Source organism: Somniosus microcephalus, chromosome 4 (genome assembly GCF_052327205.1).
Source record: "Somniosus microcephalus isolate GS21.2 chromosome 4, FLI_Smic_1.0, whole genome shotgun sequence".
NCBI lineage: Eukaryota > Metazoa > Chordata > Chondrichthyes > Squaliformes > Somniosidae > Somniosus > Somniosus microcephalus.
In genome coordinates this window covers 274758368-274785125 of record NC_140990.1, presented here as the reverse complement: position 1 = coordinate 274785125, position 26758 = coordinate 274758368, and the positions used below count along the sequence as shown (strand labels likewise).

The 26758-nt window shown below is 41.6% G+C and overlaps 1 protein-coding gene across 6 annotated transcripts in view; it reads right to left on the bottom strand.

Annotated features, from left to right (window-relative positions):
* ttc21b (tetratricopeptide repeat domain 21B) overlaps window positions 1–26758 on the bottom strand; it is a 128558-nt gene that overhangs the window by 61178 nt on the left and 40622 nt on the right. For 5 of the 6 annotated variants that reach the window (XM_085986451.1, XM_085986447.1, XM_085986446.1 and 2 more), the window contains 8 exons: window positions 22841–23041; window positions 21268–21397; window positions 18137–18294; window positions 11815–12039; window positions 10842–11080; window positions 9807–9879; window positions 2330–2440; window positions 1293–1431 (listed from right to left, as the gene is read on the bottom strand). In XM_085986451.1, coding sequence (XP_085842577.1) covers window positions 1293–1431; window positions 2330–2440; window positions 9807–9879; window positions 10842–11080; window positions 11815–12039; window positions 18137–18294; window positions 21268–21397; window positions 22841–23041 — 1276 coding nt within the window. The remainder of the gene's footprint in view (window positions 1–1292; window positions 1432–2329; window positions 2441–9806; window positions 9880–10841; window positions 11081–11814; window positions 12040–18136; window positions 18295–21267; window positions 21398–22840; window positions 23042–26758) is intronic. The other variant, XM_085986449.1, reaches the window with a different exon arrangement.

Sequence of the window (26758 nt, the reverse complement as noted above, 5' to 3'; positions counted from 1 at the left end):
CAGAGTTGGGCTAATTGCCCATCAACTGCTCAGCAATTACGTATGAAAATATTACTGCTGGTGCAAACAGGCGCAGGATCTGTTTGCATAGCGTATGGGGATACCTCTTGACAAATCCAAGTAATTTTAAAAGCTGAGAGAGGCTGGAAATGGAAGCATTTACATATGACCCACAGGATTTTGTCCATGGTGTCCACTACTTGTCATGTTTTAAAGGTTAATTTAGTTAGTTTAATTAACTCAACAAATAGAGAAATATTCTGCATGTTTCTGCATTTATAACTCTTAGATGTCAGCATGAGAGTCATTCCTGCAGCTCTTAAATACTTTAAGCAGCAGAAAGCATTGCACTAGCAATGTTAACATGCAAGTTCTGCTAGACTTTGTTTGATAATTGGAGCACCGGTCCATGTGATCGCAGGCACACTTACGCACATGGTATGGCCCAGGGATCCGTGGGACACTACCCTGCACTCAGCTCTGCAGCACCTGACAGGAACTTTTCGTTTGGTGCCTCGCAACAGTTACGTGCGCATTCGTTTTGAATGCCATAATTAAGGATTACACCGCAGACTGCAAATTCCAGGTCATTATGTTTATCCCATATCCCTTTATGCCCTTTCCTTTCACCATCTGTTTAACCAGTTTGCAAGACAACTGCTTGTCTTGAAGGTATCTATTTTTGTGCCATACAGCAATAAATTATGAAAAGAATGCAGTGAACACTACAGGTTACTCATCACTTATTAGTTATTAAAGCCTAATAGATAAAATATTTGTGAATCTAATATTTTAGCTAAATTATGGGGTAGTTTTTCAACTTGCCGCCGGGTACAAAACTGGTGTTGCGGATCGGCTTTCGGTTATAGAAACTGCATGATTTTCATTTCCATTGAAAGATGGGGCAGTTTCTGTAACAGGTAGCCAACCTGCAACGCCAGTTTTACACCCAAGCTGCAAGTTGAAAATCTACCCCATTAGTTAAATAAAGAGGTATTTGTGAATTTTTCTAATTTGCAATTCTATTTTCATGATATTTGAAAACATCCAATTGGGGCTTTTAAACTCCCAATCTATAGCAACTAAAATATTTTTTAAAAGCCAGATATTGTAGATATAGTAGAATATGGCAGTCCTGCCACCCACTTCAAGTGTAAAAAGTTGTTTTTGTAACGTTAGAAGTAAATCTTTGTGCATCACTTATGAAGTTAAATATACTTAAATCATTTCCTTTCATTACTAAATTCAAATAATGAAAGTGGACAATTCAGTCCCTCATAAAAACATCATACCATGATCATGTTCTAATGACTGCAGTAGAACCTTTTCTGCCTTCTCATACTGTCGAAGCTTAAGAAGGAGCTCAGCTAAGTCATAACGAAGGAAATTCTGCTGGCCAGTCTTCACTGCTGCTTCATAATAATTAATTGCCTGTGAGAAAAAATAAAATGGACACAGCTTTGATTGAAATACACATTGCTGCCATGAAGCAGATGTATTATTAATCAACTATTTCACCCCAGTTTCCTCTCCTTTTCTTCTCTTGTGAAGGCATAACTCATGCGTGGGGTAACAGTAGCCCTCAAGCACCTTACACAGTAGCTATGTGAGAGCTTAGATAGTGAGTGGTGATGGGCTATTCAATTGTGGGGACACCAGAATTAAATTCTATCCTTTCTTCCTTCGATATCCACACACATTCATTACAGGGGGAGACTCAGGAGCTGGATCCCAAGTTGATTTTTTCCCCCCTCCCTAGCCCAGGGGTACTGAGACAAACTGTAGCACCTCTATCCCTACCTTAGGTGAGATCAGTGTAGAACAGGGATCAAACCGAAAACATTCTGCGACATTCCTGACTTATGTGTCTCAATATCATGCAAGGTTTTTACCTGCTGAATCATTTGGGGGGGTGAGCTAATTATTTGATTTAAAAAAAAACTGATTTATAATCTAAGAACATAAGAAATAGGAGCAGAGTAGGCCATTTGGCCCTTCGAGCCTGCTCCGTCATTCAATAAGGTCATGGCTGATCTTCTACCTCATCTCCACTTTCCTGCACTATCCCCATATCCCTTGATTCCCTTATTATTCAAAAATCTATCGATGTGTGAAAATATCTGATCTTTTAACTTTACTATAAACAGCAGTCAATGAACGGACATTCACTAAATGGGAATATTTGATCAGGAGTCAATTTATTATTCCATACAATTTACACTAATTGTCTATTAGAAACAACTGAACAATATGAATAGCATAGTTTGCAACAGAAATCCCATTAGGCAGATTCTAGTCTAATACATAAAAAATAAATCTTATAACAGACCTTAGAATAATTATGTGTTTTAATAAGAGCTTTTCCAATCTTGCTAGCCAAAGTTCCATCTCTTGGGTTTTTCTTTAGAGCTTGTTCATATACATCAATGGCCTTTTCAGGCTGCAATGGAATAGAAAATATCAGTTTCATAGAATTACAATTTCTATTAAAAGACAATTAAATTTATAACAATATCAAATTAAACTTTATATTCCATGCATGCTAGGTTATCTACTTTGATGGAATTGGTAGATACATTAATCTACCCTCAAAATCTGCACACATTAACCATTTCATTAATTTCCAATGAAACTCTCCTAGAAGTACTTACTCTCTCATATACTTTGTGGAATTGCAAATATCTTTGTATGATAGCAATTCAGAAGATGACACAAAAGGTCAGTAAAAATTATAATTACTAGCTCATTGCCTGTGATTTGCACATGGGGAGCCAAGATATAGGTTGGCGGGTGGGGAATAATTGGACCAGGGCACGCAGATGTAATTCAGTTCCCACTTTAAAGTCATACATTCTGTTCTTATTCTTATATCAGTTTATCTCCCATGACATTAAGTGGGCGTTAAACAGTAGGGGATAATTGGCATGCAGACCTAATTTAGTCGCCATTTTAAAGTCATACATTCTGTCCATTTTTTGGTATAATAGTTGGATTTGATCTCATCTATTCTTACATCTGTATCAACTATTCCCATTATAACTTTCCACAGAAAAAGTTGACAGGAAATGAATGCACACCTCAAACTGTTCGTATATTAGACACAGATCTCCTGTGGCAGCCCTTAATTTACAGTGATTGAATAAATCAAATTACACCTTTCATTACAGGTTATTGTAGCTTGAATTTCATGATTAGCTGCATATTTGAATGGAAACTGTAAATCAGTGGTTTGATTGTTATTAAATGTTTCTTACCTTTTTAAAAACCAGGATACAGATAGTAGGGAAGATCCTCCAGATTGTAGTTAAGTAGAATTTGGGTTGTGGGAACTGCATATAGCAGTAAGGGAGAGTAGAAGGGGCTGTGTGGAATTGCAGTGTTGGGGTTTGGGAGCAAAGGGCATAGAGTGTGGAGGCAGTGTGAAAACGGAGAAGAGGGTTTCAGGATGTAAAGGCATTGGGAGGGACAATCTGAGGCAGTTTAGGAGCTGTAGGAAAGAAGCATCAGGATCTGACAAGAGTCATGGAAAGGTGTCAAGGTATGGCAGCATTAGTGGGAGCGGGAGGAGTGGGAAAGGGAAGTTGGGCATAGCAGTAGTTGAAGGTTGTATTTGGAGTGTGGCAGCACCGAGATGGCAGTGGTAGGGAGGGGTGTGGGATTATTGGACGGTGGGTGGGTTGCTCAGTGGGCGGGTAGGGTTAAAATTGTCCCAACATATGGAGAAGGACGATGTAGGCATAGAAATCAGGCAGGGGGATTGCGATATACTTGAACAAATTAGTATTGAGAGGGAGGAGGTACTAGTGGTTTTAGCTGGCTTAAAAGTGAATAAATCTCCAGGCCCAGACGAGATGTATCCCAGGCTGCTGTGTGAGGCAAGGGAGGAGGTTACAGGGGCTCTGACACAAATTTTCAGAACCTCTCTGGCCACAGGGGAGGTGCCAGAGGACTGGAGGACAGCCAACGTTGTACCATTATTCAAGAAGGGTAGTAGGGATAAACCAGGGAATTACAGGCCAGTGAGCCTAACATCAGTGGTAGGGAAATTATTGGAAAAAATTCTGAGGGACAGAATTAGACTCCACTTGGAGAGGCAAGGATTAATCAAGGATAGTCAGCATGGCTTTGTCAGGGGGAGATCATGTCTCACCAATTTGATTGAATTTTTCGAGGGGGTGACTAGGTGTGCGGATGAGGGTAGTGCAGTTGACGTAGTCTACATGGACTTCAGTAAGGCTTTTGACAATGTCCCACATGGGAGACTGGTCAAGAAGATAAGAACCCATGGGATCCAGGGCAATTGGGATCCAGGGCAATTTGGCACATTGGATCCAAAATTGGCATAGTGGCAGGAGGTAGAGGGTGATGGTCAAAGGTTGTTTGTGACTGGAAGCCTGTGTCCAGTGTTAGGATCGGTGTTAGGTCCTTTGCTGTTTGTAGTGTACATTAATGATTTAGATATGAATGTAGGAGGTATGATCAGTAAGTTCGCAGATGACACGAAAATTGGTGGAGTGGTAAATAGCAAGGAGGGAAGCCTCAGGCTACAGGACGATATAAACGGGTTGGTCAGATGAGCAGAACAGCGGCAAATGGAATTTAACCCTGAAAAGTGAGGTGATGCATTTTCAGAGGACGAACAAGGCAAGGGAATACACAATGAATGGTAGGACCCTAGGAAGGACAGAGGATCAGAGGGACCTGATGTACAAAGATCCCTGAAGGCAGCAGGACAGGTAGATAAGGTGGTTAAAAAGGCATATGCGATACTTGCCTTCATTAGCCAAGGCATAGAATATAAGAGCAGGGAGGCTATGATGGAGCTGTACAAAACGCTAGTTAGGCAACAGCTGGAATACTGTGTGCAGTTCTGGTCGCCACACTATAGGAAGGATGTGATTGCATTGGAGAGGGTGCAGAGGAGATTCACCAGGATGTTACCTGGGCTGGAGCGCTTCAGTTATGAAGAGAGACTGGGCAGGCTGGGGTTGTTTTCCTTAGAGCAGAGAAGACTGAGGGGGGACCTGATTGAGGTGTACAAAATTATGAGGGGCATAGATAGGGTAGATAGAAAGGAACTTTTCCCCTTAATAGAGGGGTCAATAATAGAGGGGGCATGGTTTCAAGGTAAGGGGCAGGAGGTTTAGAGGAAAAAAAAATTCACCCAGAGGGTGGCTGGGATCTGGAACTCACTGCCTGAAAGGGTGCTAGAGGCAGGAACCTTCACAACATTCAAGAAACATTTAGATGAGCACTTGAAACGCCATAGCATACAAGGCTACGGACCAAGTGCTGGAAAATGGGATTAGACTAGACAGGGCTTGATGGCTGGCGTGGACACGATGGGCCGAAGGACCTCTTTCTGTGCTGTATAACTCTATGGGGGAAAAATTGGGTGAGTAGCGCCACCTCTTAGCGCCTAAAGAGGCAGTCAGTGGCTGTAGCGCCACTGGCTGCGCCTCCTGCGATATTCAGCAGGGGCGCTAATGGTGGCGTTAGCCATTTGCGCTGCGCCGCCACCGATGACATCATCGGTGTGCGCAGTGCCCCGTTCGCGATATTTGGTAGCGAACGCCGCAGTTGCGCCGTTCGCTACCTGCGCCCGGTTCACGGGGCCTTACTGTGCCGGCAACGGCGCAAGTTAAGGTGGAGGTGCGAGGCGGCTGCCTTTTTCGGTGGCCGCTTGCCAGCACCTCCGTCCCCGGCCTCCTAACCCCGCCCCCCCCGCGGCATTGCTGGCTGCTTCCCGAGAGCCCGGCACTTCTCCTTGGTGCCGGGCTCGTTTGCCGGCACTCGCGAGCGGGGGTCGCGCTGTTGCAGGCCCCTCCCCCTTAACAGTGGGAGGAAGGCCTGCAGTACTGCAGCGTGCCGTGCCGCAGCGTGTAGCGCTGCGGCACGTTGCGCTGCGATATTCAGTTTCAGCGCCCTAAGAGGGACGCGGAGCGCCTCAAGCCGCGCCCCGTCTCCCTCTAGGGGCACTTCAACTGAATTTGCGGCGATCGCGGCGCAAATTCCAGCGCACAAGCGAACTTTGTGCCGTTTGGGCGCCTCAGGCCAGTTTCTAGGCCTATGACTCTATATAGGCCGTAATTTTGCCGGTCCTCAGAGTGCGGGATTGGAGGCAGGACCGCTGCCAAAATGGCAAAGATTGACAGCGGGCAGGAAACCCGCTGTCAACCCGCCTCCAATCAATCTTCCCAAGTGTCGGGTCCCCGATTTGCGCATGGACCCGACACCTAGTAGTGGGAAGAGGATCATAGCCACTTAACTGCCTGTTAACAGATATTTGATACTTGTTAACAGGCTCTTATTCAATTTTGCCGCTTCTGCCTCGGGTTCCTCAACGTCCGGACACCACGCCAGGTAAGTGTGGCGTGTTGCGAGTCTGCTGTAATGTTTCTGCATTGATGACAGCTGCAAAAGTGGTGTGAAGGATCCAATGGTGCACTGGTGAGTTTCAGAGGTAAGGAAATGTTGGGAAAATCATTTTTAATGCATTTACACTTTTCTGCAGGTAACAAGTTTTGAATTGTATGTCTAGTCCCACCTCATTGGGAGAACCTCTCTCACCAGTGACAGATCACTTCTGTAACCTCACCTGCAGCTGCCATCTGCTCTAGCCTAAGGAGGTAGTCACTGGAGAGCCTGGGGCAAGACCTCATCAGTGAACAGTCATTGTCAGTGTTTGCAGCACCTCAATGCTGTCAAACACTGAGAAATGAGCTGTCAAATAAAAATTGTGCGTGGTCCCTTTAAGAAAACCAACAGATGACGTGTCATCAAATGATGTCATCAATGACGACTTCTTAATTGGCGGGCTTAACAAGGCCAATCAACGTAAAATCACATCCGTTGGCCGGATGCAGTTGGGGGCGGAACTGGAACCCGGAAACCAGCTCCCAAGCCGCATCCATTTGCAAAATCGCGGCCATAATAAAAATTATTTGAAGAAAAGCTACAGAGTAGAAATTGCTAGGAGCTAAAGAAAATTTTTCCACCAGTACAGCTGACTGAAAGGTACTGAGACATTCTTGGAAATTAGGTACAACGTACATGCTCAAACTGTACACTCCAAACTCAGCACTCCAGGCAAAAATATTAAGTCCAAGCACAGGCTTTTGGGAGACGCTGAGCCCTTGATTAAAAGCTTTAATGAAGGCATTAAAAGATACAAAAGACAACTCAATTGACAAATTTAATCACGTCATTGTGAAATATGTAATTTTTGATGTTTGTATTTTGTTTAAATCCTTATTTTAGACATTAAAAATATTTGTTACTGAGAACAAAATGGGAGTTGAAAACTATTTTCAGAAAGCATTTTGAGCAATTTGTAGGAATTCGGTGTTTAGACTGCAAAGAGACACATTTATGCATACAAAATGCATAATAAATGCGGATGTAGGAATTTATAATGGTGAAAAGTTGATAAAAGGTTGACCAAACATGACAATGGAAGTCAAGTTGTGCAGATAAGCACCAACAGATGCAAGGTTTTTAATATATTATAGATATTACTTCAATTTGATTTTATTAGTATATAAATAGCAAATCTTGCAACAATTTGGGAATAAGCTAAGAGTTGGTGAGAGCACAGCATTTTCTTTGCAATTTAGGCTGAAGAGCTGGCAGATGCAAAATGGAGGCACTATGCCATCACCACTGGTGAGAGGTGGTAATTCCAGTGCAACAAGTTTATATAGGCAGTTGCCATTATAAATGCTGATGAAGGAATTTACAGAGGATTAACATTGACATACAAATGTGATAAAAATGTGACAACAGGAAGTAAGGTTTTGTAGATAGGAAGTTCGCACACTCAAAATTGTTAATATATTAAATATAGATCTCTCAGTAAATGCTATAAAATGAACTAAAGCACTTGTCACATCAATAATTGTGCAGTAAACGAACACTAGAGTGAAGGCCACTCAAGGTTAGCTCAACATTTAAATCCCTTTCAGAGTCTATTTTTGAATTTCATATTCATCACAGTTAAACTTTCTCTAGTCTCAACAGAAATACTTTAATCTGTCCTTTATTAAATATTTGGTAACAGATGTCAAATATTTTGTACTTAATATTGTTCTAACTCAACTAACCAGAAGAATCCTTAGATTTATTAAATATAGGTATATACTAGTCTAGCCCTCATAACATTGGACTTGGTGTGTCAAGACCAGGTGTAGTCTTTGGGTGAAATAGGATTAGGGGGCAGGGGATAATTAAACCAGGACAGGCAGACACATCACTCAGTCCTCATTTTCACGTCATGTGTTCTACTCTTCTTTCTTACAGAATACTTCAATTTTATATTCTTCTTCTTCTTAGGCAGACACTAAAAATGAGTTCTCAGGTGACTGATGAGTCCAATGCGGGACCTACAGTCTCTGTCACAGGTGGGGCAGACAGTGGTTGAAGGGGCGGGTGGGTGGGGTGCTTGGGTTGACGTGCGCTCCTTCTGCTGTTTGCGCTTGGCTTCCGCTTGCTCCCGGCGAAGAGACTCGAGGCGTTCGGCGCCTTCCCGGATGCTTCTCCTCCACTTTGTGCGGTCTTGGGCCAGGGATTCCCAGGTGTCGGTGGGGATGTTACACTTTTTCAAGGAGGCTTTGAGGGTGTCCTTGAAGCATTTCCTCTGCCCACCTGGGGCTCTCTTGCCGTGCCGGAGCTCCGAGTAGAGGGCTTGTTTTGGGAGTCTCGTATCGGGCATTCGGACGATGTGGCCTGTCCATCGGAGCTGATCGAGCGTGGTCAAAGCTTCGATGCTGGGGATATTGGCCTGAGCGAGAACACTGACGTTGGTGCACCTATCCTGCCAATGGATTTGCAGGATCTTGCGGAGGCAGCATTGGTGGTACCTCTCCAGTGCTTTGAGGTGCCTGCTGTACATGGTCCATGTCTCTGAAGTATACAGGAGGGCGGGTATCACTACTGCTCAGTAGACCATGAGCTTGGTGCTGGGTTTGAGGTCCTGGTCTTCAAACACTCTCTTCCTCAGGCGACTGAAAGCTGCGCTGGCACACTGAAGACAGTGTTGGACTTCGTCATCGACATCTGCCCTTGTTGACAGTAGGCTCCCGAGGTATGGAAAGTGGTCCACGTTGTCCAAGGCCTCGTCATGGATTTTGATAATCGGGGAGCAGTACTGTGTGGTGGGGGCAGGTTGGTAGAGGACTTTTGTCTTACGGATGTTTAGTGCAAGGCCTATGCTCTCGTACGCTTCGGTGAAGGTGTTGACGATGGTTTGGAGTTCGACCTCAGAGTGTGCGCAGACGCAAGCGTCGTCTGCCTACTGTAATTCGATGACAGAGGATGGGACGACCTTGGATCTGGACTGGAGGCGACGGAGGTTGAACAGTTTCCCGTTTGTTCTGTAAATTAGTTCCACTCCAGCGGGGAGCTTACTGAGGGTGAGATGGAGCATTGCAGCCAGGAAGATCGAGAAGAGCGTTGGTGCGATGACACAGTCTTGCTTGCTTATAGTTAAACAGGAAACTTACTGCAATTTGGAAAGTAAAGTTGGTTGAAATGTAGGAATTTCTGTACTGTACAGGCTGAGAAGCTGAGAGATAAAACAAATGAGGCACTACAATGTCACCAATGGTGGGGGACATAATTACTGCTTGACAAGTTTACATAAGCAGTTTTCATTATTAATGTTGACATAGGAACTTATAATGGAAAAGTTGACAGGAAATGTGCACACACACACACACGATATTGCCATCTGGTTAGAAAAAACATACATCGACTGATCATGGACAATTCCAACTGAAATTTACTAGTAAAAATAAGAAATGTTTCACCTCTTGAATATTCATGTAGGCATCACCTAACACAAGGTAAGTGTGAGGTCCAGGCAGTTTGTCAACCAAGTCTCTAAACAAAAATGTAAAATTATACTCAAGTCAGATGCATTCTAACTTAATTTACCTTCATCTTTATACTATGTAAATGCTACAATAAGATAATGTTATTGTTTTCGTTAGATGAACATTTTAAGAGCATTAGTCAACCTCTCATGACTTTGCACATGGGAAGTGCAGTATTCAGGACAAAGTGCAGTATTCAGGTCAAGTAAGGTTAGAGGGTGGGACATAACTAGATCCAGATGGGAAAAGGCAGATGGTAGGGTTAGAAGGAGAAGGGTAAGAAGATGCAAGGTGCAAATAGAGAGAGAAGGAAAGAGGTGGATGGTGGTAGGGGAGAGGATCAAGATAGGAATGGGAAAAGTGGGATGGTGAAAGCGATAATGGGGAGAGAGGGGGAAGAGGATGAAGAGAAGAGGACAAGAGTATAACGGAGAAAGAAAAGGCAGAGAAGCTTGGGGGGCAATGAGAGAGGTGGGCAAACTCTCTCAGCAGAGAGTGGCCGAAGATCCCTGTCCCTCCAACAGGCCAGGATTGTCATCCAAGCCAGCGGGTGGGGAGAGGGCAACACTTTTCTCTGAATGGGGGAAAGAGAACCGTGGTATCCAATGGTTGGTTTTCCTGCACAGTGGGCAAGGGTTAGCCAGAAGACTTTCCTGAGATCTGTGGAAGGGGCGGCGGTGGGAGGGTCTTGGGCGATTTTAGTTGTCAAGAGAGGGGATTCAGTTGGCTTGGAGTTATTTTCCTGCTCAGTGGGGAGAGCCTCTACGTCTAACTTTCTTTAACTGCCAGTAAGGGGAGGGGGCAATTACAGTGGGGCTGTCACGTAACTAGTTGACACCAGTGCATTTAACACCACCTCACAGTGCTACCTACAAATGAAATACCAACAGAATGTCAAAAGCCACTTTCCATTTTTTATATATTAGAGACAAATAAGGAAAATGTTTCATGCTACTAAAAAAATCTCACCTGTAGCAGCTTGCATATAACTGCTTATCTTTCCTCTGGTTCAGGTATATGGCGGCCATCTTCTCTTTTGCTTGAATAAAATAAGGTTGTTCAGGTGTGACATTTCGCAGCATACTGAGTGCCAGCTCTATATCACCGCGTATAACAGCAAGGTCCGCATTAGCAATTGTAACACGTAACTCTTCAGAGGTGCCTGAAAATTCATTGATGGCATCTTGCATCACTTTGGCAGCTTCATGCTGCAGAAACAAAAAGAAAGACTTTTCTATTGCAATCAGAAAATCATCATAATTATATATAAAATTTACTAGTGAAACACCTGCATGTAAATTACGTGTTATGCACAAGATAATGTAGGATCTCAGTCTAGTCCATGTCGAGGATGGATGCTTTATTGTTTACAAATAATAATCCAATACCGCAGCTTTATGTAAATAAAAGCTTTTAATAGCGATTTATGTTTATTGATGTAATAACAAAGGCTGGTTTTATCAATATCCCAGTACTCATGAAGTTAACTTTGCCATATCAGAAATTACAAACAAGTTAAATCCAAATACAAGAAACTCTGGTATCCGGCACCGACAGGACTGGGATGGTGCCGGTTGATTAGAAATTCCGGATGACGGAGAGGGTTATCTACCGAGGCCTATTTTTAACAAACAAAGAGTCAGACTCCTGTTAGAGGTGTTCGGACTTGCCGACAACGCCAAGAAGCCGAGTAGTGGCAGTTTGGAGAACTAGCCCCACTGACTAACTCGGCCACCACGGGAGACTCGGACTTGGCAACATTTCCGGTTATTGAGGTGTTGTTTTCGGAGTATAAATTTTGCCGGTTAATAAAGAATTCTGGATATTTAGGTGCCGTTTAAACGAGAGCTACCTGTAATACTTTCATGATAATACTTACATTTATATATCACCTTTCATGTTGAAATGTACTGCCTACAGTAAAAATAACTTTTTTCATTACCTGTTCTCCATTCATACGGTGAGCATCTGCTAGCTCCAGAAAAACAGAAACACGATCAGTTGCGCTAAATTCAATTTTTTTGCTTTTTGATTTGGATGCACTTCCAGTTTTCTTCATTGCAGGTAAACCTGCAGCTATCTGCAAGGTCTTAATGGCTTCCTGAACATCGCCCATTTTCTTCTGAGTCTGGGCTCTAATCAAATGATACAGGGGATGTTCGCGAATCTGGAATGGAAAATCATTTGAAGTAAGAGAAACAAGATCAAGGTTTTTCCAATTGTTTTCTGCTTATTATTTGCCTTTCTCCTACTGCCGATAACTCAGAACATGCAACATATGTACAGGAAACTCTTTGGTATCCGGCACCGACGGGACCGGGATGGTGCCGGTTGATTAAAAATTCCGGATGACGGAGAGGGTTATCTACCAAGGCTATTTTTAATAAACAAAGAGTCAGACTCCTGTTATTGAGGTGTTCGGACTTCTGACAGTGCCAAGAAGCCGAGTAGAGGCAGTTTGGAGAACTACCCCCACTGACTAACTCGGCCACCGCGGGAGACTCAGACTTGGCAACATTTCCGGTTATTGAGGTGTTTTCGGAGTATGAATTTTGCCGGTTAATAGAGAATTCCGGATATTTAGGTGCCATTTAAACGAGAGTTTCCTGCATCTACTGAAAAGAGTGTTTAATGGACTTCAACTTCTACAGTTCCCTCATGATTTTAAAAAGCTATGTCCAGGGACTTAAAGGAAGCTTAAAATTTAAAAGTAATAAAGGCTTACTTCCCATTTAGCGTGCTTTCTTTTTCCGTTTTAGTTTATTTTCATCCATTAACTATAATATATTAGATTCGTATTTGCGTGTTTAAATTTCTATCTAGAATATAAGAATTTTTAGAGACAGTAAGAGGCCATCTGTCCCACAATAATAATTAATATAGAAATAAAGAGACATATACACCCTCCATTATTCTCCTCCTATCACAAAAAAAGAGCGTGTCCTGAAACCAGAAGGAAAAGAGAGATGACCAGACCAACACAAGACAATAGTCAGACCCGTCAATAGAAAGATATCTGGAGTAAGCAATTATGATAGCCTAACCCCCAAAAGGAGCAGACCTAAATAAAAGGAAAAAAACACAGCCTAATGCGCTGACCCATTGCAGGGGGGCAGCGGAAGATTTCTACTGTATGCTAACAAAATTAAAATCGAATTACTAAAGATCAAGCCTACGATTTTGTTACACAAAATGCGGAGAAAGACTTTGCCCATATTGGATGGTATGGCAAATTGGGACAAAGATTGCGAAAGACCACAGAAGGATAGTGTAGCAGAATGGGCAGATGGGAGGTGGCAGATGCAGTTCAATGCAAAAGATGTGAAATATTAGAATAGGGTAAAGAAATACATGTTAAATTGTAAGATATTAAATGAGAATAAAGTAGAGGATTTTAGAGTTCAGATATACAGATCATTAAAGTAGAAAGGCCATAAAAAGGAAATTGAATACTTGGTTTTGTATGTAGAAGCATAGAATATAGAAGCAAGCAGGTAATGTCTAAATTTTACAAGATCTTAGCTGGATTATTGTGTAGTTTTGGGCACCCTGTTATAGAAAGGATATCAAAAGGTAGATAGCACAAAGCGGTGCCATAGCCAATAGGACAGAGCAAAGCCCTGTAGCCCTATCACATACAGTTAAGAATGGTGGTGAACAATCAGGCAACTAACAGGAGGACAAGGCTCCAGAAAAATCCCCATCCTAAACCACGGTGGAATCCAGCACACCAATGCAAGAGACAAGGCTGAAGTGTTTGCAAGTGTCTTCAGCCGAAAGTGCTGAATGGATAATGCTACTCCCAAGGTCACCACCATCATTGATTTCAGTTTCCAGCCACTTTGGTTCACCTCACGTGACACGAACAAGTATCTGAGAGCACTGGACACAACAAAAACTATGGGCCCTGCCAACACCCCGGCTGTAGTTTTGAAGACCTGTGTACAAGAGCTAAGTGCTCCCTAGCCAAGCTGTTTCAGACAGCTATGACCCCCTGGCATCTACCCCACAAGGTGGCGGATTGCCCATATATGTCCTATTGGAAAAAAAGATAAATCGAAGCTGGTAACTTATGGAATGATTAGTTTTCTGAGTAAAGTGAAGATGTCATTAATAAAAAAAAGACAGACAGACTTTCAGAACCTCATGACATCCCAAAGCGCTTTATAACCTATGAGGGATAAATATTGGCCAAGACACTGGGGATAACTCCCTTGCTCTTCTTCAAATCGTGCCATGGAATCTTTTACGTCCACCTGAGAGATCACACAGGGCCTTGGTTTAATGTCTCATCTGAAAGATAGCACCTCCAACAGTGCAGCACTCCCTCAGCACTGCACTAGAATGTCAGCCTGCATTTTTGTGCTTAAGTTTCTGGAGTGGGACTTGAACCCACAACTTAGGAATCAAAAATACAATTTCTAAATTTGCAGATTACACCAAATTGGGGGGGGGGGGGGGGTGGTCAATACTGAGGAGGACTGCAACAAGTTACAGGAGGACGTTAATAAACTTGCAGAATGGGCATATAATTGGCAAATGAAGTTCAACACAGATAAATGTGAGGTATTGGCCCAGAAATTCAGGCCTCCACGGGTGAGTACGCACGGGGTACTCACCCATAGGCCGAATGGAAGTGCCGGTTTTCTGCATGCACTGCGCATACGCGGGAAACCGGCACTTCCGATCCTCTGAACGAAGGGGTTCAGAGGTCGAATGCGTGCGCAGGAGAGGCTGCGCGTGCGCATCAAACTTACGTTTTTTTTGCAGGTTTTCACGCGAGGTTAAGCCTGCAGGATTTACACATTTAAAAAGCAGGCGTAAGGCCTGCTTTTTACAAGGTAAGTGGTCAATTAATTAAAATGAAAACATTTTTTCCACAGGTTTATTATTTTTAAATACTTTAAAGCAAGGTAAGTTTATTTTTAGCCCTGTTAGAATATAAAATTCTTTTTTCAAAAATTTAAATTATTGTTTAAAATAGTTATTTAATGTAATTTATAGTTTATTTAAAAAGTGTGATTAAAAAAAAAAATTATTTGAAGGTTTACTGCTATTTTGGGGCCCGTAGTATTTATAAGTTTTGACAGGTCTTCCTGTCAATCTTATGAATGGGCTTTTCCCTCCTCCGATTGGCTGCCCATGGCCCACGTGATCCCAGGGGACGCATCGCACTAACTACGCCCCTGGGACACGCAAGCACAGTGCGCCGGCAGCTGGGCCAGGCCCCGGAGCGGAATTCCACGGGGCCCTAAAGCTCAACTGCCGGCGCGCAAGGTACGTGCAGTTCGGGGGCTTACACCCGCGGGAAGCCCCCGACCCAAATTTCTGGGCCATTACATTTTGGTAGGAAGAATAGGGAGGTCACTTGTCACTTGGAGGGTGCGAGTCTGGGTGGGGTAGAGGAACAAAGGGATCTCTGAGTACAAATACACAAAGTTGCGACACAGGTTAGCAAGGCCATAAAAAAAAGCAAACCAAGCACTATGGTTTTTTTCTAGAGGGCTAGAATTGAAAAGTAGGGAAGTTATGCTAAACCTGTATCGAACCTTGGTTAGGCCACACATAGCGTACTGCGTACAGTTCTGGTTGCCGTATTATAAAAAGGATATAGAGGCATTGGAGAGGGTGCAGAGACTATTTACAAGAATGATACCAGAAATGTGAGGGTATACATATCAGGAAAGAATGAACAGGCTGGGTCACTTTTCTCTTGAAAAAAGGCTGAGGGGTGACCGAATAGAGGTCTTTAAAATTATGAAAAATTTTGATAGAGTGGATACAGAGAGAATGTTTCCACTTGTGGGGAAGAGCATAACTAGAGGCCATCAATGTAAGATAGTAACCAAGAAATCCAATAGGGAATTCAGAAGAAACTTCTTTACACAAAGAGTGGTGAGAATGTGGAACTCATTACCACAAGGAGTGATTGAAGCGAATAGTATAGATGCATTGTACAAGCATGTGAGGGAAAAGGGAATAGAGGGTTATGCTGATAGATTTAGATGAGGAAAGACGGGAGGAGGCTCGTGTGGTGCATAAACGCCAGCATGGACTGGTTGGGCCAAATGGCCTGTTTCTGTGCCGTATATCCTACGTAATCCTACTGACTCAGAGGCAAGAGTGCTATCAACTGAGCCACAGCTGATACTGCAACATCAACTCACCAATGCTCAGATAAGGTTCCAGCAGAATTACTTGGCTCCAGACTGCAACATAGCCTTGATTCCGACATAGATGCAAGAAAAGCCTGAAAAGATACCAAGGAGCCCTAGCAAAACAGAAACCAATGGGGTCAAAGGAAAATTTCTCCAGTGGCTGGGGTCAGACATCTTACAAAGGACGATGGTTATGGTTGTCAGAGGCCAGTCATCACCAACCCAAGACATCTCTGCAGGAGTTCCTCAGGGAAGCGTCCTCGACCCTATTATCTTCAACTGCTTCATTAATGACTTTCCCAGCAGCACAAGGTTGGGAGTGGGGGTTTTTGCTGACAATTCTAGTCTTAAGCTCCATTCAAAAATTAATAATGTCAGCTTACAACAGGACTAGATGACATCCAGAGTTAGACTGACATGTGGCAGGTAACATCTGCACCACAGTGCCAGGCAATGACCATCTTGAACAAGAGAAAGCCTAATTGCATCGCCTTGACCTTCATGTGCATCACTGCCACAGAGTCTGCTACCAGCAACATCCTGGGTGTCATCACTGACCAGAAACTGATCTTGACCAGTGAGATCAACACTGTAGCGACAAAAGCAAGGAAGAGTCTGGATACTCTGCAGCGAGCAGCTCACCTCCTGACCCCTCAAAGTCTCTCCACCATCTACAAGGCCCAAGTCAGGAATGTGATGGAATACTCACCACTCGCTGCAACAACACTCAAGAAGCTCGACACCATCGAGGACAGAGCAGTTTGTTTGATCAGTGCCTCAACAGCCACACTCTCCAGCACCAGCACACTGTAGCTGCTGTATACACAAAAACTACAAGGATGCACTGCAGTAACTCACCAAGGTTACTCTGATAGCACCTCCCAGCCCTGCAACCTTCATCACCAAGAAAGACAAGTGTAACAATGTATGGGAACACCATAATTTCCAAGTTCCCCTCTAAGATACACACCATCCTGACTTCAACATATAATCACTGTTCTTTCATTGTCACTGGTTCAGTACCCTGGAATTCCCAACCTAACATCATTGTGGGAGCACCACCATCATAAGGTTCAAGGAGAAAGGCCCACCACCACCTTCACAGGGCAACAAAGGATGAGCAACAAATGTAGCTTTGCCAGTACCACACGCATGGGTGGGTTAGATGGACCAAAAGTCTTCTCCTGTCCAAAACGGTTACATTTCAAGAACAAATAAATAAAACAAAATATAAAAGCAATGGGAAAGCTGCAGTTTTATAGTTATTTAAACAGAGCTGAGAAATTAGGGCTTTTTTCCACTAGAGTTGGGAAGATTAAGTGGTGACCTAATAGAGTTTAGGAAGTTTATGACGTAACATCTCATTGACTAGAGGAAAGAACAATAGGGCACAAATATAAGACAAGCACAAAAATACTTAGAGAAAGCATTACTTCAGAGAGGGTGGTTAGAAAGTGGAATTCTCTGCCACATACCATTGTTAAAGCAGAGTCCATGAAGTCTTTTAAAAGGGCCTTAGATAGTTGCTTGAAAAATATTATGTGGAACTAAGACAGTGGGACTAGGTTAGCAGCAGGATGGTCCTTTAAAATTTAAATGGGAAAGAGGCCAATGCAATCAATCACATAGGCTTAGGTGCTGCTTTTCAAAATGTATTTGTATTATTTCCCCCACCCACCCCCTCCCCATCCCCCCACTTTAATCAGCAGTATGGCCACACAACACTGCAGCACGCCTCGGAGGTCTGCCACAGCAAATCTCCAGCTCCCTTCAGGCAGATTACCCAGGGAGGATGGAGAGCCTCTGGAAAATTCAAACGACTCTCAAGCCAGAAAATAATCTTGGGTCAGGGATACACCCTTGTGGCGGTCAATGGTCCTGCCACTATGCAGTTCAACTGTCATAATGAATGAGTGGAAGATCTAGGTTATAGAATTTAGTAAATATACACAGAAAAAAACATGATGAGTTTAAATTAATTTTAATGTGCTTGGGTGTGATTTAAGAATAAAGGAAGGTTGGATAAAAACTAAAAATCTGTACTGATACAATTTAAACTTCTTAAAAATATTATAAACACTATTTAGTGAACTCTATTAAATTCACCTCAAAATTATAACTCAAACACAGTTCCAGAGAATGTGAGCAGAGTTTAACATTTTCTTGAGACAGGTAAACCTGAGCCATCAGAAGGTGGGCATCTGCATACGAAGGATTCTGTTCTAAGCAATGCTGTAAATTGCTTTGGGCAGCACCAACATCACCTTTTAAAGAAGAAAAAGCATAAAATGTAGAAGTTCTAATCCAGATCGTGCTGTAACATTTTCAGTTCTAAATCCTAAACTAGTTAAGACTATTGTGCAAGCAGTCCCAGATTTAGTCTTTTGTCATAACTATTTCTGCAAATCTACTTCACGTTTACATGCCATTTAATACAAAGATGTTTTGACTTGTGGGGAATATTTTTTCTGTCATTTTTAATTCCAGATACAAGGAACAGTAAAACTCTTAATACACTGTGGGTGTGCCAATAGGTGTTACAAACTACAAGATGTCTACATCTTTATATCTGAAAATCCTGTCAATCCTTTGTGCTATACACAAATTTAAAAATATAGGGGCAAGTACCTTCATGTTTTTGCACAACATGAAATGCCAGTGATCTCAGAATGAAGAGGTTACATAGAAACATAGAGGATAGGAGCAGGAGTAGACCATTCGGCCCCTCGAGCCTGCTCCGCCATTCAATGCGATCATGGCTGATCATCCAAATTCAGTACCCAGTCCCTGCTTTCTCCCCATACCCCTTGATCCCTTTAGCCTTAAGAAATATATCCAACTCCTTCTTGAATATATTTAATGAATTGGCCTCTACTGCTTTCTGTGGTAGAGAATTCCACAGGTTCACCACTCTCTGGGTGAAGACATTCCTCCTCATTTCTGTCTTAAACAGCCTACCCCTTATCCTTAGACTGTGACCCCTGGTTCTGGACTCCCCGACCATCGGGAACATCCTTCCTGCATCTAGTCTATCCAGTCCTGTCAGAATTTTATAAGTTTCAATGAGATCCCCTCTCATTCTTCTAAACTCCAGCGAGTACAAGCCCAATCGTCCCAATCTCTCCTCATAAGTTATTCCTGCCATCCCAGGTATCAGCCTGGTAAATCTTCGCTGAACTCCTTCCATGGCAAGAACATCCTTCCTCAGATAAGGCGACCAAAACTGCACACAATACTCAAGATGTGGTCTCACCAAGGCCCTGTACAACTGCAGCAAGACATCCTTGTTCCTGTACTCAAACCCTCTCGCTACGAAGGCCAACATACCATTTGCCTTCTTAACCGCCTGCTGCACCTGCATGCTTACCTTCAGCGACTGGTGCACAAGGACACCCAGGTCTCGTTGCACTTCCCCTTCTCCCAATCTATTGCCATTCAGATAATAATCTGCCTTCCTGTTTTTGCCACCAAAGTGGATAACCTCACATTTATCCACGTTATATTGCATCTGCCATGCTTTGGCCCAATCACCCAACCTGTCCAAATCATCCTGGAGTTTCTCGGCATCCTCCTCACAGCACACACGCCCACCCAGCTTTGTGTCGTCTGCAAATTTGGAGATATTACATCTAGTTCCCTCGTCTAGATCATTAATATATATTGTGAATAGCTGGGGTCCAAGGACCGATCCCTGCGGTACCCCACTAGTCACTGCCTGCCACTCGGAAAAAGACCCGTTTATTCCAACTCTTTGCTTTCTGTCTGCCAACCAGTTCTCTATCCAAGGAAATACCTTGCCCCCAATCCCATGTGCCTTAACTTTACACGCTAATCTCTTATGCGGGACCTTATCAAAAGCCTTCTGAAAGTCCAAATACCCCACATCCACTGGTTCTCCCTTATCTATTTTATCAGTTACATCCTCAAAAAATTCCAGTAGATTAGTCAAGCACGATTTACCTTTTGTAAATCCATGTTGACTTTGTCCGACCCTGTCACTGTTTTCCAAGTGCTCTGCTATTACATCTTTTATAATGGACTCCAGCATTTTCCCCACTACCGATGTCAGGCTTACTGGTCTGTAATTCCCCGTTTTCTCTCTACCACCTTTTTTGAATAGTGGGGTAGCATCAGCTACCCTCCAATCCATGGGTACTGTTCCAGATTCCATCGAATGTTGGAAGATAATCAGCAATGCATCTACTATTTCTAGGGCCACTTCCTTAAGTACCCTAGGACGTAGATTATCAGGCCCTGGGGATTTATCGGCCTTCAATCCTGTCAATTTCCCTACAAATATGGATTTCTTTCAGTTCCTCCCTTTCATCAGACCCTATGTTCCCTGACATCTCTGGGAGGTTATTTGTGTCCTCCTTTGTGAAGACAGAACCAAAATATGTATTTAATTGGTCTGCCATTTCTTTGTTCCCCATTATAAATTCCCCTGATTCTGATTGCAAGGGACCTACGCTTGACTTCACCAATCTTTTTCTCTTCACATATCTATAAAAGCTTTTACAGTCAGTTTTTATGTTCCCTGCAAGCTTACGCTCATTCTATTTTGCCCTTCTTAATTAATCCCTTTGTCCTCCTTTGTTGAATCCTAAACTGCTCCCAATCCTCAGGTTTACTGCTTTTTCTGGCCAATTTATATGTCCTCTTCTTGGATCTTATGCTATCCCTAATTTCCCTTGTTAGCCACGGTTGAGTCACCTTTTTTGTTTTATTTTTATGCCAAACTGGGATGAACAAATTCTGTAGTTCATCCATGCGGTCTTTGAATGTTTGCCATTGCCTATCCACCGTCAACCCTTTGAGTGACATTCCCCAATCAATCCTACCCAACTCGCGCCTCAGACCATCGTAGTTTCCTTTATTTAAATTCAGGACCCTAGTCTCTGAGTCAACTACTTCATTCTCCATCTTAATGAAGAATTTGATCATATTATGATCGCTCCGACCCAAGGGGCCTCATACAACAAGATTGCTAATTAATCCTTTCTCATTACATAATACCCAGTCTAAGATGGCCTGATCTCTAGTTGGTTCCTCGACATATTGGTCCAGGAAACCATCCCGTAAACACTCCAGGAATTCCTCCTCCACAGTATTGTTACTAATTACATAGAGCAATAAAACATCCAATGCTTGTCTCCCCCAAACAAACTAAAGAGTACTGTTGTAAAATAAATAAAGCCCGTACTTTTTAAAAAAAAGTACCATTACAATATAAATACCTGCCAAGTACTTGACTCTGGCCATTAGAAAGGCAGCTTCCAAAAGTCCTGGCACTGTCTTCACTACAGTCTCCAGCACTGAAGCACAATGTTTCAGCAATGGAGAGAGAGGCTGACCAGGAGCTGCAGGCTGAAAAAAATGAGGCTGTCATGGCTAGAGAAAACATGAGTATACTAAGTCCAATACTTCTCAATACAATATACAAAACAAATACAAACCAGGAACATTTAAGAACTAAATTTCCTTAGTAACTTTCAAAACATGCATAGTTTCCATCTTTTCAGATCTTCAAATAGACTTTTTGTATTTTTTTTTAACCAAAATGTTCCAGTTACTGTAAAACTCAGCCGGAATAAATCAGGATAAAAGTTCTTAGTCTTTTAATTAACTATGAACATCGAAACTCAGCATTAAAAACAGAAAATGCTGGAAACACTCAGCAGATCAAGTGGATTGCAGTTCTGATGAAAGGTTATCAACCTGAAACGTTAACTCTGTTTCTCTCTCTACAGATGCTGCCTGAGCTGCTGAGTGTTACCACCATTTTCTATTTTATTTCAGATTTGCAACATCGGCAGTATTTTGCTTTTGTTTTATTGAAACTCAGCACTTGCTTATGAATGAATTCCATTGGATTTCCCATGTCAAATTACTTCAGGGCATATTTACCATTACAAGTATTTTTCTGTGCTTAATATTTCATGCTATTAGCATTGATAAAAATAATATTTTAACATTATGTTTATATTTTGTATTTTACCATTATTTGTTCTGATTTGTGGCTTAAATAAAAGAAAAAGATAAAATATCGAACTTCTAGGGTTGATGGAAAAGCCGCTCAGAAATCTCTATAAAATAATAGTAAGGCTGACTTTGAAAGCTTCTATTCTAGGATACATACAATAGGAACTTTACATTCATGTTTCTATTTCAATATCATAGCATAGAAGTAATTACTTCATTAAAAAAACATATTGCCTGAATGGCCAGTAAGTTCTCCCTAGAAGTTTTTTTTATACTTCTTAATTTTATGGGCACACAATATATGTGACAGATAAAAATGTATTTGGCTCCAATGTTCTACATTTACCTTTCACATGGAGATACATGTAACTCTTTAAAAAAAAAAAAAAAAAAAATCAAAAGTTTGGTGGCTTTTACCTTTTTCTGACTCCATTTGTTGAAGTCCTTTCATTTCTAATCTGAATAAAACATTAGTAGAGTTGCCTGTCACAAGAGACAGCATCTCAATTTGTTGGACTACAATTTAAAGTCATCACAACAGTTTCCAACAGCCACAATTCATTGTAAATAACCTTTTCATTAGTTTCTTGGCAACTTTAAACAATTAAAAGTACTTATTTCAAAAACAAGCTTAAGTAACTACTACTTCCACTAGTAAAAACATATTGCATTAAGTATTTAATCATTCTTAAAGTTACAAAGTAGGACCAGTAAACAAAACTCTAGACAGGCAATTTTTCTCCTTTTCGGTGTTCGCAGACCTACAAAACAGGTGTTTATGTTTCCAAGTATATTTCTGTAAATATTAATTTAATATTGAACTTTTACCTGTGTAGGACAAAAGGCAAGATATTCACGAATAATTTCTAACAAGAAGTCAGGATTTAATTTTTCATAGTAGTGAACTCCTAGAGGCAGGCCTTGCAAGGAGGAGAAATGAGTGTCAACAGCATCATTTAACAAATTAATTACTTCATCCTGTCCCTTGTGCTTCTTCACTGCCAAAACTGCACGCAAGAAAGACAGTTCCTGCAAAAAAATATTTAAAAAGTGATTTAATTTTCTTTTTCTACTTGGATAACCTTTCCTTTTTAATATGTGATTTTCTGATCAATAATGCCTGATCTTCAGATGCAAAATGGATATTACTGATTGGAAAAATGGGTGGAGATCCAGCATGCAAGATTTGTACCCATTTTGCACATCACACGCATTTTCAGTGGGGGATTTTATGGGTGAAGGACGCTCCTGCCTAAAATAGCCAGCTTAATTTGAATATGATGCCGTAATTTAGACAGCACGCAATTTCTCAACCTTCGTGTATGCCTAACATGGAGTCCTCTAACCGTCCACATAAAATGGGCATCCAAGGTTGCACGGTACTGAGCAGTAAATTAAAGTTCATTTGAAGAGTTCCTGTGTATCAATTATTGTTGAGCAGCCTTTTTTCCTCCAACAGCTGCAATAGTGTAACAACGGATTTCTCCATAGGAATCCCCCTGTAGTTTTATCAAGGAAAAGGAGGACCAACAAGGGGAGGCCAGGCTGCACCCTTACCAGAATCTACAGGCAAAGATATACATGTTTCCATTTGTCAAAGGATCAATCCCACACCGTCTCCAAATTACAAGGGATGACATCATTATCATGGCAGCTGTGCTGCATGCTCCACATTGAACTGCGACAAGCAAATGCTGGGAAACAGACTGCAGAATTGTCCCTCAGGTCTACTGCCAACACAGGAGTGGTCCACAATGAATACAATTAAAGAATGACTTAGGTAGTTAAATGTAAAACAAAGCTGCAAGATATTGTTACTACAACTAGCACCCAATTTTTGACCAACTTTTTTGTTGATCACCTTCATAAAGAAAATTTCATCCCTCATTACTGCTGGCAGTCCAAGAAAATTCCAGTCTTCTTGGGTTTATTAATTCTTAAATTTTCAGATCTCATGGTAACACTGATACAAATATCATGGGTATCTTCATTTTAGTACTATTATTAATATAATTAAAAAGAATAAAAAGTACAACTTATAATTTAAAAAAAGCACTTTACTTCTGCTTGCCCTTTGTTTCCTTTTATCCCTAATTTTCTCTTTCCTACTTTCTCTCTATGATTTTAATTTACCTAATTTAAAAAATCAACCTATTCACACCCAATGGTTTTAATTTAAAAAAATAACTTTTAAACCATGACTTGTTTCTTGTTTCTGAATAACACGATCCAATGTCTTTGGCACTGATTTAGAAGGTGCAGAGGAACCATCTGTCCCCCCTCATCTTAATACTGGGGTTGCAATGGTCCTCAAATCTGAGGCGATTGCTTTTGTTTCGGTCAAGATGGGCTCATTGTTGTACGGCACCTTGCTATCAGTGTTTGCAGTTAAACCAGTGGATTCAGTGGTTCAAATTCCCCATACCCCAGGGACCACAGTCTCCACAGCTCCCTGGACTGCAGGAAATTTAAATCTGTTGATCTAACTGCAAACATGGAGAACTGAGTCATCAGACTGCAAATGCAGCCAAAGATATGCATTGCAGTTGTAACAGAAATAATTGGAAAATATACATATTGAAGTACATCTTTCTGTCAACATCTTTCAACAAGTGTTTTCATTTTTTATATAATAATCTAAATGAACATTTTTGGCTGCAGTATCATCTCATTAACTCAGTAAAAATAGCCAAGTTTAGAATATGCCATTTTTATTTGAGTAACAAGAGGACATTGCAGTAGCTATGTTTGTGTTATATCCAATAATTGTTTGCATTGTCATTATTTCTCAAAAGAGAGTATTTCCTTCAGTACCCAGTGGAGTTAATGAACACTGAATTGACCAACTGAATTATATTTTACATTAGGACGACGCTTTTCAATCTATTAAGATATCTGAAATTAGCTTAATAACATCACTGAAGTTGGACTTTAAAGAATTTAAGAGGGAACCACTTTCACAAATTGTAGTATCTTATTGATTCTGTAGAGTAGCTTTTATGTCAGATTAGCATGAAGCCAACCTAAACCCATCAGCATTTTTAAGTAAGTGTTCAATGCAATTTAGTTGAGTAGCAAGGCTGATGCACAGTTGTTTGGAAGTTTAAAGTATAGCATATTTTATTGGTTCTCTAAAAATCCAAGTAGCTGGCTATCCATTAGTAGTACTGCATTTTAAACTTTTATTTAGCATAATATCATTAACATAACAGTGATTCACTTCAAAACAATTCACTGCATGTAAAATGCTTTAGGACTTTTGAAAAGGTATGATAAAGCGCTATTCAAATGCAAGTTCTTTCTTTTCTTAGTGTAAATTTTGAACAACCTTGAAGCGATTGCCAATTGGATAGGTTCTGTGTTGTTGTTTTGGAGGCAGAGTTTGTAATTTGCTTCACTGCTGCCTGTTTTACAATCAACTCTTCAAAATTAAATGTCAAAATGTGAATGACTTTCCACAATTACTTGCGCTCTTCATTTCAACACATGCTGGTGAAATACGAGACTAAAGTTTTTAAAAATTATTCCAGCCACACTATAGGTACACAAAAATGGGCATTTTCACTGCCTCCAAGACACTGCTACTCTGACCTCCTTCATATACCCCAATTGTTCCGAGTCCACTTTTGATGCAGGGCCTTCAGCGACCTTGGTCCCAATCTAAGCTGTCGCCATCAATTCCTCCAACATACAACCTCATTCCCCAAGTTCAAAAGCCTCCATAAAACCAATCTCTTGGTCACCTCTCCAAACACTTGCTCATCACTACGAAGTGCCATTGGATGTTTTACCACATTAAAAGGTGCTATATGAATGCAATTTTTCCAGCAAAATTGTGGTCATCAGCGAATATAGAAATTTTCAGATTTGTATTCGGATGTTAAATTACTTGCTTTAGCTACCAGCTGCATACAGAACTGTATTGTTTGGAACCTGTTTAAAATAAAAAATTGCAGTTTCTTTATTGAGATACTCTGACTTAAGCAAAGGCAACTGGGGCAGGTTCATGGCTGAAACTTGTCGGCTAATTAATTTTTGTCTGTGTTTGCAGTTAAATCAACATTCAAATTTCAGGGATTTGTGCCATCAATCACCATGGTTCTCTGGAGCACAAGAGATTTGAATCCACTGATTTAACTGCACACACAGATAAAGAGGACACCAGCTGGCAAGTTGTGGGAATTCAACCACCCTGACCGAGCAAAGGCAATTGGACCAGGCCGATATAGCTCTTGGCTGGCCAACTGGCTGCATGTCCACATTTACAGTTAAATCAGCAGTTCAGATTTCCTGTGATCTACAGAGCTGCAACGTCTATCACTCAAAGTGCACTAATCTTGAATTCATGGATTTTAATGTGTGTGTGTGTGTGTGTGTGTGTGTGTGTGTGTGTGTGTGTGTGTATACTGCTGCCAACCCAGGGTGACTCAGGTCTGACTGCGCACTGCACCTTTCAGTCCGACTTCCCCGCTATGTTTTGTGAAGGTTAGTGTCCTTTCTGTTATGGAGGTGGAAGCAACTTACAAAAACATGATCGACTGAAGAACTCTTAGCTTCAAAACAAAAACAATAGACTTTAAAATTGATCTGGTCACGTCATATAAATTTGCTAAATGAGCTTTTTAAAAAAATTCGTTTCTGGGATGTGGGCGTCGCTGGCAAGGCCAGCATTTATTGCCCATCCCTAATTGCCCTCGAGAAGGTGGTGGTGAGCCGCCTTCTTGAACCGCTGCAGTCTGTGTGGTG